The following is a 15833-nucleotide window of genomic DNA, read 5'->3' on the forward strand; positions in this document are numbered from 1 at the left end:
ATCGAAAGCTGCTCACTCGGCGATGCTACGACCAGAAGCTCTGCGTCGGATTCTTCGAGGGTCATGCAGCCTGGCCGAATCGTTGCTCGCAACAGTCTCGTCACGAGACACAAGTCACGATCTTCACGAGTCTGATTTTGCTTGCCGGCAGGCTCTTCCAGCAGCAGTCAGCTCGCAATCTGAGGCAGCTACGCGTTTTGCGGCTGCCAGAGCCAGACGCGGACGGGCAGGATATCTGCTTTAGATGATTGTTTTGAGATCAGCCGTTTTCAGTTGATCAGTCAGAGTCAGCGGAATGTGACACAGCAGTCGGCGAGGCGCTCGCATCAGGATTCTCTCCGTCGTAAGTATGAAGAAGCTGCTGCGCATAAACGACATTGTCAGTCGTAGAAAGGNTGGAGGCTAAGCTATGTAGAGTCATGCGAAGNNATCTGCCTNCATATGCATNGTACTGCTCAGAAAAAGATTGGCAAGGGGGTCGCTGGCCGCTAGTTTGACTAGCAATCGCGCTTTGCTATTTTACCTGACAACGATGACGTGTCAGTCTATATGGCAATCGACACGTGTCAGCAATAAATGCCGGCAGTGCTCTATATTTTGTGCGTGAATTGTCGCGTGCTTGCCCAGAGAAATACGCCGAGCGTGATGCGTGCACTCGTTCTTGAGAAGAGCAAGGACGAAAAGATCGTCCCAGGAGCAGTGTGGCATCCTATCTCGGTCAGAGATGTCGAACAGCCGACGCCAGAGGAGGGCGAAGTCCTCATCCGCATATTGGCGGTAGCGTACAATCACAGAGACCTGTTCATCAGGCGGAGTCAGTATCCTGGCATCACCTTTCCCTCCATCCTCGGCGCAGACGGTGTAGGCATTCTGGAATCGCCCCAATCTCATTCCCTCAAGGGTAAACTCGTTCTCATTGCTCCTCATGAGAATTGGCTCGACTCTCCACTCGGTCCAGAGCAAGTCAACGGCAAGCGCTTTGGCATACTCGGCGGTACAAGAGATACTGCCGCTCGTGGAACGTTTGCAGACTTCATCTGCGTACAAGAGTCCCACGTTGTCTCTGCGCCGGCTCATTTGGCTAACGAGCCATCACGAGAGACGCTGGCCCAGCTCGCAGCCATCCCGCTTGGTGGTCTGACTGCCTACCGTGCTCTCTTTACCAAGGGCAACGTTCGAGCCGGCACAAATGTTCTGATCACAGGCATCGGCGGCGGTGTGGCCTTACAAGCGCTGCAGTACGCCGTTGCGATAAAGGCAAATGTATACGTCACCTCTGGTAGCCAAGCGAAGCTAGACAAAGCCATCGAGCTCGGTGCACAGGGTGGGGTGAGCTACAGAGATGACAGTTGGCCGAAAGCGCTTGGCAAGCTTTTGCCCAAAGATCATCCAGAGATTGATGTCGTCATCGACTCTGCTGGCGGCGAGATTGTCAATCAGCTTGCTCGAATTCTTACCATGGGCGCAACAGTCGTCTGCTATGGTCAGACGACGGGCGAGGCTATTCAGCTCAGCATGGCCGCTGTCTTGAAGAACATCGACGTCAAGGGCTCGACTATGGGCTCTCTTCGCGAATTCAAAGAAGCCGTCGCGTTTATTGAGAAGCACAAGATTGTTCCGATAGTGCACAAGATATTGGACGGCCTTGACGCTGCAGAAGAGGGCTTTGAGATAATGGACAAAGGCTCACAGTTTGGCAAGATTTGCCTCATCACAGACAAGACAGCGCTCAGAAGCAAGTTATGACTGCATGTATATCTTACGCTGCGATCGCGACTACAAGTCCAGCTTGAGTGTGATGACCTGAAAGACGCCGATGATGAGCTTGATGCGTGATAAGCCGTTGACCATCGAGACGGCAGGGGCCTTTTTGCCGTTTGGCCGCTCCAGAATATCGACAAACGTAGCGGACTTGAACGCGACATTACTACATAGCGGGTCAGTGGAGACTCAAAGGAGAGTTCATCTGTAGCTTACGTATGGACTTCGAAGCGACGTGTGCCGCCGAGGGCTTCATAGAATCTCAGAATGACCGAGCGCCCGCCAGCTGCAGTCTTGCTCTCGTAATCATCGCTTTCGCCTCGCTTGATCGTGTCGAGCACGACGTTGTTGCCTGCACCATGTAGTACGAAGCTCGGCAGGACTTCAAGGGGCTTGCGTGGAATTTGTATCCGATGATACTGGGTGTCATTGAATTTGGCAGCGACTCGCACTACATCGCTCTGCAGGAAGTCGCAGGCGTGCAGGTAGACGGCAAACCTAAAGGTATGAGTGCCTTGGTCTTGTTGCGGATCGGGATAAGTCGAGGCGCGCAACAGCGACAGTCGCATCGTGCTGCCTTCGACTGCGTAGCCGTACTGGAGAACTTATGTGAGCATGATCACGCTGAGCATGGTCAGGATGTTACCTTGCAGTCGGTGAGAAGCGCGATTCCGTAAGTTGCCTCAGACAGGTCCGCGAAGCGATGTCCGCATACTTCAAATTTGGCTGCATCCCAAGTAGTGTTACGATGCGTCGGTCGAGAGATAAAGCCGAACTGCGTCTCGAAGCGGGCGCTGTCTGCGCGAAGAGTCGTCGGCAGCTCAAATTTGAGGAAGACGTGTCGCTCTTTCCAATCTGCTTTCGCCGCAAACTCTAGCGAGTCGTTGCCGAGTTTGCAATTGAGTTCGATTCGCGATTGGCCCAGCATGTAAGTGAGTGAGACGGATTGCTCGTCTTCCGACAGCATGACTTCGTGAGCCTCTAGATGCGTTGGCGTCTCAAGGTGAAAGACATCGACGTCCCATGCATCCCAATTGAGGGGCCTGTCTTGAAAGAGAACGAGCCCCCCAGAGCGACCTGCCAGAATGAGCTCGCGGGCCTGCTTGATGTCACGTAGGCTGACAAGTCTGCCCTTGCTCGAAAATGTAGCACGAAGCTTCTGATCAGACAAGACATACTCGCCCTTTGCATTCTGATAGGCGGGCGAGTGTAGATAGTCGTCACCGAGCGCTGCCGAACTTCGCCTCGCGTGATCAACATCGCTGTTGCCTTCAGTCGCTTGATAGGTATGTGTCGCCTTGGTACTGTCACGCGTCGGTGAGCTGCCTGGCAAGAGTGCTTCGAAAGCCAGCTCTAGTAGCTTCTTGCCGCGAACAGCAGCCTTAGCATAGCTGGTCATCGCATCGTCATAGACCATGCCTATCGCGCTTCCCGGCAAGACGTCGTGAAACTGATTAGTCAGAACGGTCTCCCAGACTTTGTCAAGCGCTGCCTTCGGATAGCGATACGAATCGTTTGCCAAAGAGGCGAGCGTAGCGAAATACTCAATGTCGTGCAGAAGTCGCTCTAGCTTGCGGTTATAGCGCTTGATGGGCGCATGCGAAGTGAGCGTGCCACGATGCAGCTCGAGGTACAGCTCGCCTTGCCAAGTTGCAAGCCGCCTGCCCGCGTTCGTCTGCTCCACAATGTCCTTGTAGAATTCATCGACGGTCTTGTTCATTGTGACTTTTGGCACATCTGGAGAGTTGTCGGCATTGTTGGCTACTGCTCTTATGCGGCGCAGACCCTCGAGCATCTGCGCAAGCGGGCCACCTCCACCATCGCCGTTACCAAACGCAAGCAGACCAGTATCTGTGCTCTGAAGATCCTTGTGACGCTTGACGGCATTGTTAACATCGTCAACGCTTGCTTGGGCAGTGTATGTGTTCACAGGCGTCATGTGCGTAACAATTTGGGTGCCATCGAGTCCAACCCAGTTGAACGATGTGCGAGGAAAGTCGTTGAACTGCGACCACGACAGCTTTTGTGTGAAGAAAAAGGGCATGCCAGCCGATCGCGCGAGCTGAGGCAGCTGAGTGGAATAACCGAATGAATCCGGCAGCCAGAACGTCTCGCAGTATTTGCCAAAGCGTGACTTGAAGTAGGATTGGCCAAAGAGGAATTGACGACACAAGGCTTCGCCCGAGGGCATGTTCGTATCCATCTCGACCCAGGTGCCTCCGATAGTCCGGAAGGAGCCTTTGTCGACGAAGCCTCTGATGACCTCAAAGAGCTGCGGATACAGGGTCTCACAATATTTGTACTGCTGCGCCTGACTGGCGACAAATTTGTACTCTGGGTAGCGTCGCATCAGGTCGCACTGGGTCGACCAGGATCTGGCAACCTTCTGCTGCGTACAGCTAACTGGCCAGAGCCAAGCATTGTCGATGTGACAGTTGCCCATACCGATCACCTGAGGCTTAAAGACCGCAGTGTCCTCGTCGTAAACTTTGGAACCAAGAGCTTGCCACCCTTTGCCCAAGACCTTCTCTGCGATTGTGCGACAGGTCTCGATACTTTCATGACGCTGGCTGTCAAAGGTGTTGGCAATCTCGACCGCCACCATCATCGCTTTGTTACCTAGGCTCGAATTGCTTGGCAGCGTTGACGCGAGGTCCCGAAGGACGCGAAAGTCCCAGAGAAGGTGCCAAGCTGACATCCGAGGAATGACAATGTCGGCAGATTTGAGCTCAAAATCTTCGTTCGGGCTGTCGACGCCAAACATGCCATTGCAAGAGACCTCGATATAGAAATGATGTACAGACGTGCGAGCTCTGTGACTGAGAATATACTCCACTCTACGGTCGACGCCAAAGCCGCCTGTAATCCCTTGTAAGGGCAGCCCTTCGGTCGAATAGATCATAGCCTCGCAAGATGGGTCAAATTCGAACTGGACGCGCTCAGCCTTGCTATAGAGTGGCGTGTCGGGCACACGCAGGGTCACCTTGACCCAGTGGTTCGTCCAACTCGGTCCAAGCTTGTCGCCTTTGTGAAACGGCACGTAGCCTTTCGCACGAACAGCCTGCTCAAAGGTGGGCTTGACACGCGGCTTGCCATTCTCTGGCGTCCAGACTTGCATGCTCACCACGTCATTGCCAGACTGACGATCCTCAAACAAGACAGACGACAGGTTCAGCGAGCCGTAATTGCCGCCTTCCATCTGACGCAAGCGGCCGAGGGTGACATCGCGAAATTCTGGGGCCAAGGGCGTCCAGTTCTTGGCTGGGTAGCCATGCGGACCAGACGAGCTCGCGCTCGGCCTGGCTGCTGGCTGCGGCATGTAGCGTGAGCCAGATGAGTTGCTGGCCTGAGCGCTACTGCCACCTCCGAGCATCTCAGTCTTGCGCGCAGCTGTGCACTTGGCCGGCCCGATGCTGGCGTGCGATCAACAGAGATGGACGATGATAGTCAGGTGGTTGAGAGGCTCAGATAGGCAGACAAGCTGCTGCTACTGCTGCCGGACAGCTGAGCGCTGAGCATGCAGCGATCGGCGCTCCGTCGCACCGGCGGGTCGTACAGCGGGGAATGCCCCCAAGCCATTTTTGGGCTTGGCCGCCGATCCCGCGTGCTCGCTGCTTGCCCGCAACGAGGCTTGTCTCGCAGGTCAGCAGGGCAGGCTCTCATTCTGGTGATACAGACGGTCGACTACGCCTCTGAGAGCATAGACAGACGTCTATCAGTCTCTTGCACACATTAGCAACCCGTGACCTACCCCACCTTGTACTGTCGCCGCCAGCATGACGGTCATCCACTCACCATACCCAGACATCATCATACCGGAGCTCTCCCTGCCTCAGTTCCTGACTGCCGGCACTGATCTCTTCCCAGAGGACAAGAAATTGTTCTTCAACGACGATATCTCTGCTAGCTTGTCAGACATCAAGGATGGCTCGCACCGTCTTGCGCTTGGCCTGAGAGCCCAAGGATACAAGAAAGGAGATGTCATCGCTTTCTTTGCACCCAACCAGGTCAGTCTGGCCCTGCTTCGTGTTGCCAGCTTCAAAGCTGATAGGCGCGCTGCCACTAGGTTGATATGCCTACAGTCTCGCTTGGACTGCTTGCCTGCCCGGTCACCATCACGCCGGCTAATCCTACATACCCCGTCGAGGATCTTGCGCATCAGCTCGAAGTGTCGGGCGCAAAGGCTATGTTCACGGTCAACGCTCTGCTCGGGCCAGCCCGAGAAGCCGCGACTAAAGCCGGCATGGACACTAGCAAGATCTTTGTCTTTGATCGCAAAGGGGAAGACGGAGCGCAAAGCTGGGCAGAGCTGCAAGCTCCGGAGTCCGAACTTGCCAGCTTTGACTATGGCAAAGTAGACCCAAAGAATGACGTGGCATTTATTTGCTTCAGCTCGGGCACAAGCGGCAAGCCGAAAGGTGTCATGCTCAGTCACTACAATGTGAGCTAGTGAGTTCAGATCGGTCGAACATAGCTCATTTCGTCACAGATCGTTTCCAATGTCATGCAGACAGAAGTCCTCACCGCAGAATCATTCACACAGGCAGATAGTCACATCGGTCTCTTGCCCCAATATCACTGCTATGCTATTCTCATCACCTACCTCAGCTTGCACAAGGGCGTCGCGCAGTATGTCATGGCCAAATTTGACCTAACAAAGTTCCTTTCCATCCTCGAAGAGCACAAGATGACCTTTACGTTCATCGCACCACCTGTGGGTAAGCCGGCCCGTGCTCATCTAGCTTCTTGAGCTTATGGTGCGTGCAGTACTTGCAATTGCAAAGTCACCAGAAACAAAGAAGAGGGATCTGTCTTGCCTTCGTCGACTGAGCTCGGGCGCTGCACCTTTGTCGGAAGGCCTCAGGCGGACGCTGCTCTCCGTCCTACCTCATGTCGTTCTCACAGATGGATATGGCCAGACAGAAATGTCGCCTCTCATAGCGGTACAACAGATCGCAGATACGGCTCACTCGCTCAAGAGCTGTGGTCCCCTCGCGCCCAATCATCTCGCGAAGATCGTTGATGATCACGGCAAGGCACTCGGTCGAAATGAAGATGGCGAGCTGCTCATCAAGGGGCCCAACATGATGCTGGGGTACCTGGGAGGCAACAACGACGGCGTCTGGGACGGAGAAGGCTTCCTCAGAACGGGCGATATTGGTCACTTCGACGACCGAGATCGATTGATCCTGACGGACCGTAAGAAGTCCCTCATCAAGTACAAAGGCTTCCAAGTCTCTGCGGCCGAGCTCGAAGACTACCTCGTCTCGCTGCCCGAAGTCTCGGATGCCGCCGTGGTGGGTGTCTATTCAGAAGCTCAGGCGACCGAACTGCCGTGCGGCTTCGTCGTCCCTGCACCTGGCGTAGATCGCACAGAAGAAAACAAGAAGAAGATCATCGATACTGTCGGAGGTAGAGTCGCATACTACAAGAAGCTGCGCGCAGGCATCGTCTGGGTTGACGCTATACCCAAGAATCCATCTGGCAAGATTCTTCACAGGATGCTTCGTCCTCAGTGTCCTCAGGTCGAGTAGTAGACACTGCGCCGGACCGGCGAATACACTGCTTGTAAGAACTAGGCAAACATTGAATTACTACAAGCATGTTACATTGCCGTGCAAAAGCTTAGCGAGTGTGAATGTTCTGTTGTGAGTGAGTACTTTTGCCTAGGAGAAATATGCGGTGGGGAAGTATCTAACGTCTGCGCTGATGCAACGATTGTTCAGACAGCGTGACGGGCCGACGAGCGTCATGAGCAGCCTGCCAACGTTCGAGCTGCCCGTCAACAAGACAGCATCGGCCTCTTCGCGGAAGAAGGTGAGATCGCGCAGCATCTCTTGCGTATTGCCAACGCGCATCGCGAGTGGCAAGTCATTGAACTTTTGCCCGGGAAAGCCGCCCTTGAACGCATTATTGGCTTGCGGAAGTGCCGTGCTGGTGCTCACGATATTGACCGAGGCGTCCGTGACATGAGCCTCGAGTGCAGACATGACATGCGGATCGTCACTCATCAGCACGAGCTTCGGCTTCGAAGAGGTTGGAGCAGTCCTGTTGACTTGTACGGTCGCCACAGCAACCTCTGTAGCTTGCAGGAATATTGTCGCCTTTTCGTCGTCTAAGCCGCCGCCTTTGCGAAGCTCGGCGCAGATCGTCTTTGCCTTTTCGAGCTTGTATTGTGCGAGTACGCTAGGCTTTGCGAACCTCAGAGGACTAAGTTTAGTGTCGCCCAGCTCATTGCATTTGTCGCCCAATCTGCGCCAGCATGAGCATAAGCATGCTTGCAGCCTAGGCTCGCGTACCTAATATGTGCGCCCACGATTGTGGGTCTCGGCGCCGGAACAGGTGGGATGAGGGCAGCTCGTAAGTTGTCGATCATGCCTCTGATGACGGCATTTGGCTTCCATATCCTATCGTTGGCCTGGCTAATTGCTGCAAAGACGGCCTCGAAGTACGGTGGAAGTGTATCCGTCCCGGACAGAGGTAACGCGGGTGGATAGTTGAGCAAGTCAAAGTGGTGTATGCGTGTCATGCGTGAGGCATTCGTAAACATGTCAAGAATGAGATCATCAAGATAATGCAAGTCTCTGCGCATAGTCATGAGCTCAAGTCTTGGTGGTTTTGTACAGCCACATACATATGCGATGCGGAGATATGGCGCGAGCGCGTCCAATGAGGACGAGCGAGCGTGTCCCTGACATTTGAGTCTGTGCCAGCGTACTTTTCGATCTGTGCTCGGCGCCTCTCGCGCACAAAAGGCGGGCGACAACCGTATTCGATAGGCTCGAAGTAATCTGACCATTGGCCGTAGTTCCACAGGTGGTCATCGAAGACAAGCACGTATCCGAACCGATCTGCGAGCAGCTGTAGCCTGTTGATCGTGTTCCACTCTGATGCAAATCCATGTCGTGCTACGTAGGGTCTTGTCAGCTCAGCCACTAGTATTTGCGGCAGACATACGCGACAAGGTAAAGAGCATTGTTCGCCGACATCTGGGCAATCGCGCTGGCCGTGACAACGCTGTGGCATTCGAGACCGACAGCAGGCTCGCCTGGGGCGAGTCTAGCTCTGGCGTGGGCTGTGGGCTGTCTACGTCTTCCGATGGTTGCTCTGATTCGTCAGTCCTACTTGTCGCCGAGGGACGCGGGGGAGCAGTCAGAGCCAGCTCGACTTCTTCCTCGCGCTCTGGCTCGATATCCGGCTCTGGGTTGACATTCGATGATAGACGCGAGAATGACATCGAGGCTGAGCGCAAAAGCGCTTCGCTGATCTCTTGCCACCTCGACCTGCCGGTTCCATCGGTCCCATTGAAATCTGGCATAGTCGACGGCTCTGCTTGACTGTCAGACTGAGCTCGCAAAGGCGCACTCATGCTGCTTGGAGTCTGGAAAGTGTTCTGACGGATAGCGAGATCATAGATGAATTTGAGCACGACGATGATTGCGAGCACAAGGACCCGCTTGAGCCACCGCCTGCTGTGTTGACGAGTTGGAGCGGATTGACGTCGACCTAGCAGAGGACTGTTCAGGCTGGTCGAACTCATCTGCGAGCCCGCAGAGCTGAGCGCGGCTGACCAGAGCCCTGAGCTGTCACATCCAGGCTCCGGCCCACTTTGCGAGTGGGTGAGCTTCCAGGGTAAAACGGGAGGACGCCTCGGCTGCGTCTGTACTTCCTCCATATTGGCTGATGAGCCCGTCATTGCCGAGAAGCTTGAGCTGACTGCTGCAACTGCGTAGCTTAAGTGGAGCAAAGGCGCAGTCCAGTCGGGCTTGAGGCCCAAAAGACGCTTGCCCTTGATTGAGAGAACGGCCGAAAACATGCGGCCACCGCGGACGCGTTGATTTCTTGACACGTGACAGCGTGCCACGTATAGCTGACGCAATGTCAAATTGTCTATAAAGCAGGGACAGTGGCAGCAGCGTATTCAGCTGTGGGTGGGCCCCCGTCCTGCTCGGCGTCCGCTCTCTTGTTCCCATCGATGGGGAAATCGTCGGGTCTGCCGATACGGCTCGTGCATGCGCATGACGAGCTAAAAGATCTCCTCTGCAAGACATGTGCTCATACAGGCTATCGTCCCGGCCATGCACCAGAACTGATGCTCGAGCGTCTCTCGCGCTGTGGCGAGATGGGTCGCTATCATCTGTCGAAAGCTTGTCTGCCCAGCGACCGGATCGTACAGGAGCTTGAGCAATTCGATGGCACGCTTCCTGGACAGGATGAGCTCTCAACACGCCAGCTGGTCATCTACAAACTCTATCTCGGTCTCCTATCTGGACCGTCTCATTCGTTCGAATATGCGCTCGATGATTCGCAGCGGCAATACGCATGCGAAACCTGCCACAAGCCTTTGGATTTCGGCAAATCGCTTGTCGGTGTGGCGAGCTCGACCGGCCAGCAGAGGTATTTCTGCAGAATAGAATGTACTCCAGCAGAGTTGCAGCGTCCTAGGGGCACAAGCGATGCTGCCACGCCGGCGTTGCAGCCCGTCCTGCGAGCACCCGCAGTCACGCGATCGAAGCCGCCACTATCCGAAGCACGTCGCGCGATAGCCGAGCCAGCTTTGCTGGACTTGCTCATGCCTGCTATCAGTCTGGCGCGCGTTCATTTGGAGCAAATATCCCAGACAAAGCTCGAATGGCTTCGTGAAGCAGGTGATGCGCGGCTGCTCCTTGATCGAGATCTCTCTGGCCTGATAGCCAAAGCTGCTTCGTCCAGTAGCGACTCTCTATCCGCACCAGAGGAGCTATCGAGCGACAGTGATGACTTTTCGTCAGATCCAGACGACGTGCCTGCTGTCTCTCCTCGCCATCTGCGCACGAGGTCACGCTTCGATCCATCTACGTCTACGTCTGAGGGCGAAGGCGCGACGGACCAAGACACACCCAAGCTTTCCCGATTGAGCAAAAAGCAGCGTCAAGCCCTGGCAAAGGCTGCACGGATTCAGCAAGCTACGGAATTGACGCCCGGGCAAACGAAAAGTGTACCGACAACCTCGTCATCCCGGAGCGTTCGCTTCGAGTCGACGTCTCTGCTGGAGCCATCGCTGCTCGGCAAGAGCCTGACCAGGAGTGGCGCAGCCACAGTTCTCACAGAGGTCGAAAAGGCACGATCTGTCAGCCGTAAACTGAGCACGCTCTTCCCAGATGAAGACATGTCCGAGCTCTATGGCGCTTCGAGTGGAGATGCTCTCCTATCCGCTTCACCTGGGTCTCTGGCGCGCGACTACACCTGGGCTGATGCAAAGCGTAGCTCGGGCATGCATGGCTTCTTTGCTGCCGATCCTGCGCCCGCTGAACTCTTCTCGACAACTCTAGCTCCACGGCGATCTGCAGTCAAAGGCGGACCCGTCTTCATCTTTGTAGACCATTCTAACATTCTCTATTCGTGGCTGGAATGGCTCAAGAATACTAAAACCTACCCTCATCCTTGGCCGAAGATGAAGAGACCCCGAATTGACTATACCACGCTGTTCGCCATTCTTGAGCGAGGCCGCAACATCGCCAAAAGAATGCTTGTAGCCAGCAGTCCGCTACACCAGAGTCTCGAGCCAGTTGTGCAAGCTCAGTATGACGTTGCGGTGCTCCAAGTGAGTTCAAATGACTAAGCGCGCGGATCGCACTGACCACCTTCACGTCATCGCAGCGTGTGCCACAACAGATCAGCTCGAGCATGGTCAATCAGCTCTGGAGTAGCAGTCACTCCAAGGTGCCTGGAGTACATCGAGGAACGGGTGGCTTTGTGACTGATTCAGGAGAGGACTCGGACTACTACGGCGAGCGTTCGAGCGTGCGAAAGACGCAAAAGGAGCAGGCCGTCGACGAAGTTCTCAATCTCTCCATACTGGAAACTTTGCTCGACTTTGAAGTCGCGACTGATGAGATGCCGACGATCGTCCTCGCGTCGGGCGATGGCGCGTCCTCAGAGTTCACTTCGGGCGGGTTTCACAAGACGGCGGAGCGAGCGTTACAGCGAGGCTACAATGTTGAAATTGTCAGCTTCAGCGCCGGCATGAGTTCGAGCTGGAAACGATCTGCCAAGCTACATGATGCCAGATCAAGCGCCCGGCTAACCATTGTCACACTAGATCAATTTGGCAGGGAGTTGCTACAAGATTGAAACAAAATTCTACGGATGCAAATGCTTCATGCCGCGTCTTTGCGGCGCTTCTTCTTGCGTTCTTTCTCATCACCAGCCGTCGTCGGTCGGCCTGACTTTTTCATGATGATCCGACTGAGTGCGCGTTTTGTTTCACCCTCTGGGAAGCTCGCTACGTTATAGTACGCCGGCGCGAACTCGAGAAGCCTGAGCCAAGGTCATGAGCACACGGACATCACGAAGAGGGACAAGCGTACCATTCGGCGCGGATGTCTGTGCAAGTCCGGATATAATTGCGCTTCGTAAAGGCAAATTCATTGTAGAGCACCCATTCTGGGCTATTGTCAAGCCCCGAAGATCTGCGAGAGCTCTTGAGATTGCTGCTCCCTGGCAGAGTGCAAGAGACCTACGGATGCAGCGAGACGACCTGATTGTCCTTGATGGTGAGATACGAGCCTTTGTCGCCCTCTCGGTGGGCGACCTGCATAAAGAAGCCACACGCAAGGGCTTTGCGAATATTGACATAGTAGTTCTTGTCGCCCCATTGCGTCGAGATCAGGTCTCTGCAGACACTGTCAGCGGCCTACATGGGGATCGTCTAGAGGTACGCACAGGTCGTGCTTCTCCATCGTCCTCTTGAGCTGTGTGCGGACGTTGTCGGCTTGAAGCAGCGCACGATGCGATAGGTAATTTTGCCAGCACCATTGCGCATCCGGATCTGTCAATTGCTGATGAGTAGATATCTCGGTGCAGAGACCCAAAGGCACTGACTTGTCTTGTACGCATGGTAGACATTGAGCAGCGTAAGGTGATCGCCCTCGGGATGGGTGAAGTTAGCCTTGGCTGCATCTGCTTCCGCACGTTGACTGTTCGGTCGCAGGAAAGGATTCGGAACTACAGCAAGCGTGTCAGTCGTATGCACTTCATCATTTGCAGTCGAAACGTACTAGAGAGCATCGCAGCAATGGACAGGATCTCGTTCGAGCAGGCGAATTCGGGCGACACGATAAGCATCTTGGATAATTGTGGCTCGAGCGGGAAGTCGGCCATAATGGCGCCCAAAGGCGTCAGATTGCCTTCGTCGTCGATAGCCTTGAGATAGTTGAGCAGCTCGAGTGCCCGCATGACAGTCTCTGGGGCGGGTGCGTCCATGTAGTCAAAGTGCACCAAGTCGTCTACGCCGAGCTTCTTGAGTTCGAGGACGACGTTGGCAAGATTGCAACGCAGGATCTCGGGATACGTCGTTTCCTCGAGCTAGTGATCCCCAGTAGGTCAGCGAAATGACCTATGCATCGTGATGAAGCAGAGACTGACATCTTTGACAAAGGCAGCTTCTGTGTATAAGCGATAACATTGCCCTGCGCGAGTACGGCCGGCACGACCGGCACGCTGGTTGGCAGAGGCTCTGGAGATGGGGGCAACGAGGAGAGATTCGACACGGATGCGAGGATTGTAGACTTTCTGCTTGGAGAAGCCAGGATCGACAACGTAGACGATGCCATCGATAGTAAGCGAGGTCTCTGCGATATTGGTCGAGACGACGACTTTACGACCGGGCGGTCCGTTCGGTCTCGTAGGACCTGGCGCAGGATCGAATATTCGCTGTTGTTGTTGAGGCGGCAATGAGGAGTAGAGTGGCGTGGCGACGAGAGGTCCAAAGAGGTTGGAGCTCTGTTGTAATTGTTCGGCCTCGATGGTGATCTTGCGACAGGCATCTTCGATTTCCTCCTCTCCCGTCAAGAAGAGCAGGATATCGCCTGGATCTTCGGCTTGGTGGATCATGAGTACTGTCCTGATGGCGGATTCGAGATAGTCTGCCTCTGGCTCAGGCGTACTGCAAAGATCTCATCAGCGTGAGAGAGATAGATCAGTGGATGGTCTGACGCACTAAAAGGTAGAGACGTCGAACGTCCTGCCCGGTACTTTGAGCAAGGGCGCGTCGAGAAAATAGGCCTGGAACTTCTTTGCGTCGAGGGTAGCGCTCATGACGACAATCTTGAGATCGGGGCGGCGTTTGGCGATATCTTTGAGCAGGCCCATGAGGATGTCGGTGGCCAGAGTACGTTCGTGAGCCTCGTCGAGGATGACGGTCGAATATCTAGAGAGCATATTGTCGTTCATTGCTTCCCGGAGGAGCATGCCGTCTGTCATGTACTTGAGGAACGTGCGGGGCGAAGTGGCATCTTCGAACCGGATGGAGTAGCCCACTTCCTCGCCCAGCTGGACATCCATCTCGTCTGCGACGCGCTTGGCGACTGACATGGCTGCCACCCGTCTCGGCTGGGTACAGGCAATCATCTTCTTGCGCATGTGCGGCAGATCTGCATACACTGCATACTGGGGTATCCTGGGCCGAGCCACGACCAGCGTCAGCTCTAGCAGTCAGGACGGAGTGGCCTCGCGTTGACTGACTGAGTCGTCTTTCCTGAGCCCGTCTCGCCCTCCATGACGACGAATTGGCTCCGTTGGAACATGTCCAGGAAGCCCTCCATCTGTTGGAAGACGGGCAGCTTCTTCCTCCTGTCGAGGATGTCCTTGTACTTGCTCGAGAACGGCCGCTTCGTGAACGGGTTGACATTGCCATCGAGCGCCTTTCTGACCTGGGCGCCTGTCACCTTTCGCTGGATGAAGCCATTCAGAGGATCAGACGACGCGCTGCCGTTCGTCTGCGCTCCGTTCAGATGGGCCAGGTAAGGATTGCTCTCCATTTTCTTTGGCAGATGCGCAGGATTTCGTGCGAATTCTGCTAAGTCGATGCGAGTTGTGGCGATTACTGTAAAGCGTTGACATCGATTGGCAGAACATCCTCGCCGGGACAGATCTCTCTGCCATGGCCGTCTCCATCGCTCGTGCGTGCTTGTGGCGACAGCGCCATCCTACCCGGCTGATGGTCTTGTGTCTCCAGCGAGTATGCAGCGGGTCACCAAGCTAGCTCGATCGAGCATAGCAATGGCGCCTCCAGGTCCGCATCGATCAGCCTATCGGCAATCTCAAGCTCATCTTGGATCTTCTGCGACAGTCATGAGTGCCAGCCGGCAGACGCGTACCATCAGCTCGAGCTCGTCGGCCAAGGCAGGCACAGAGGGTGCAGTAGGCGCTCCCCTCGCTTTCGATCTCGCCAAAAAGGGATCGAATCAGCTCAGGCAAGTCGATCAGAGCAGTCAGCAGTGTCATCTCAGCATCGTCTGACTCTTGCCATCTCCCCCCACAGCCTCGAGACCCCTCGCAATGGGGCAGAATACGTGCTCAGTACGGCAGACAAGATCGTCAATTGGGCGCGACAAGGCAGCATGTGGCCAATGACGTTCGGACTAGCATGGTCAGTGACATCCGATGCATATCAGACAACAGCTCGCTGATCGTCTCTGGTCTTTCGACAGTTGCGCCGTCGAGAGTGAGCTACACACGCGCTCGTTGCCACTCGAGCCCAATCTCGATGACATCGCGCCTTCACATCCTGAGCGGACTCACGCTGACCTACACCCTCGCAGTGATGCACATGGCAGCAGCGAGATACGATCAGGACAGACTCGGCGTCGTCTTCCGCGCGTCGCCCCGTCAATCGGACATCATGATCGTCGCCGGCACACTCACCAACAAGATGGCGCCTGCCCTTCGCAAGGTCTACGATCAGATGCCAGAGCCGAGATGGGTCATCTCCATGGGCTCATGCGCCAACGGGGGCGGCTACTACCACTACTCCTACTCTGTCGTCAGAGGCTGCGACCGCATCGTGCCTGTGGATCTCTATGTGCCTGGCTGTCCACCGACGGCAGAGGCGCTCCTCTATGCTATGTTGCAGCTTCAGCGGAGGATGCGGTCAGTTCGAGCTACCCTCACAGACCTCTTCAAGCTGACAAAATCGATACAGACGCGGCAGACGTGCAGTTGCTTGGTACAGGAAGTAGATCATCAGTGTTCCAATGTACGACGAGCTTGCATTTCTCCTTCGCAGTCACACTTGCACAAAGGTTTTGCTT

At 55.2% G+C, this 15833-nt stretch overlaps 7 protein-coding genes across 7 annotated transcripts; 4 read left to right on the forward strand and 3 right to left on the reverse strand.

Moving 5' to 3' along the window:
• Positions 1-645: 645 nt before the first annotated feature.
• L969DRAFT_77860 (uncharacterized protein) lies at positions 646-1908 on the forward strand (the record flags this gene model as incomplete). Its single annotated transcript, XM_014710729.1, has 1 exon — positions 646-1908. The coding sequence occupies one exon, from the start codon at positions 646-648 to the stop codon at positions 1744-1746; it is 1101 nt and encodes a 366-aa protein (XP_014566215.1). The 3' UTR covers positions 1747-1908.
• Positions 1726-5324, reverse strand: L969DRAFT_89605 (glycoside hydrolase family 38 protein). The gene is made up of 3 exons (XM_014710730.1): positions 2408-5324; positions 1978-2357; positions 1726-1927 (listed from the first exon to the last, which is right to left on the reverse strand). The coding sequence occupies exons 1-3, from the start codon at positions 5132-5134 to the stop codon at positions 1777-1779; spliced, it is 3258 nt and encodes a 1085-aa protein (XP_014566216.1). The 5' UTR covers positions 5135-5324; the 3' UTR covers positions 1726-1776.
• Positions 5325-5537: 213 nt separating this feature from the next.
• On the forward strand, positions 5538-7295 carry L969DRAFT_19117 (uncharacterized protein; the record flags this gene model as incomplete). Its single annotated transcript, XM_014710572.1, has 4 exons — positions 5538-5768; positions 5828-6202; positions 6251-6479; positions 6529-7295. 4 exons carry the CDS (start codon positions 5538-5540, stop codon positions 7293-7295), a joined length of 1602 nt encoding a protein of 533 aa, XP_014566058.1.
• A 132-nt stretch (positions 7296-7427) lies between these two features.
• Positions 7428-9577, reverse strand: L969DRAFT_96165 (uncharacterized protein; the record flags this gene model as incomplete). Its single annotated transcript, XM_014710731.1, has 4 exons — positions 7428-8013; positions 8061-8345; positions 8396-8669; positions 8719-9577. The coding sequence occupies 4 exons, from the start codon at positions 9575-9577 to the stop codon at positions 7428-7430; spliced, it is 2004 nt and encodes a 667-aa protein (XP_014566217.1).
• Positions 9578-9736: 159 nt separating this feature from the next.
• On the forward strand, positions 9737-11874 carry L969DRAFT_52307 (uncharacterized protein; the record flags this gene model as incomplete). The annotated part of the gene is made up of 2 exons (XM_014710732.1): positions 9737-11344; positions 11401-11874. 2 exons carry the CDS (start codon positions 9737-9739, stop codon positions 11872-11874), a joined length of 2082 nt encoding a protein of 693 aa, XP_014566218.1.
• On the reverse strand, positions 11662-14571 carry L969DRAFT_89610 (uncharacterized protein). Its single transcript, XM_014710733.1, has 9 exons — positions 14266-14571; positions 13742-14200; positions 13168-13687; positions 12801-13107; positions 12625-12747; positions 12466-12571; positions 12264-12416; positions 12111-12212; positions 11662-12060 (listed from the first exon to the last, which is right to left on the reverse strand). Exons 1-9 carry the CDS (start codon positions 14559-14561, stop codon positions 11901-11903), a joined length of 2226 nt encoding a protein of 741 aa, XP_014566219.1. The 5' UTR covers positions 14562-14571; the 3' UTR covers positions 11662-11900.
• Positions 14572-14683: 112 nt separating this feature from the next.
• Positions 14684-15761, forward strand: L969DRAFT_96168 (uncharacterized protein; the record flags this gene model as incomplete). Its single annotated transcript, XM_014710734.1, has 6 exons — positions 14684-14702; positions 14759-14815; positions 14873-14996; positions 15065-15172; positions 15316-15672; positions 15725-15761. 6 exons carry the CDS (start codon positions 14684-14686, stop codon positions 15759-15761), a joined length of 702 nt encoding a protein of 233 aa, XP_014566220.1.
• Between the last annotated feature and the right edge of the window lie 72 nt (positions 15762-15833).

Source organism: Mixia osmundae, assembly GCF_000708205.1.
Source record: "Mixia osmundae IAM 14324 unplaced genomic scaffold scaffold_9, whole genome shotgun sequence".
In the NCBI taxonomy this organism is placed as follows: domain Eukaryota; kingdom Fungi; phylum Basidiomycota; class Mixiomycetes; order Mixiales; family Mixiaceae; genus Mixia; species Mixia osmundae.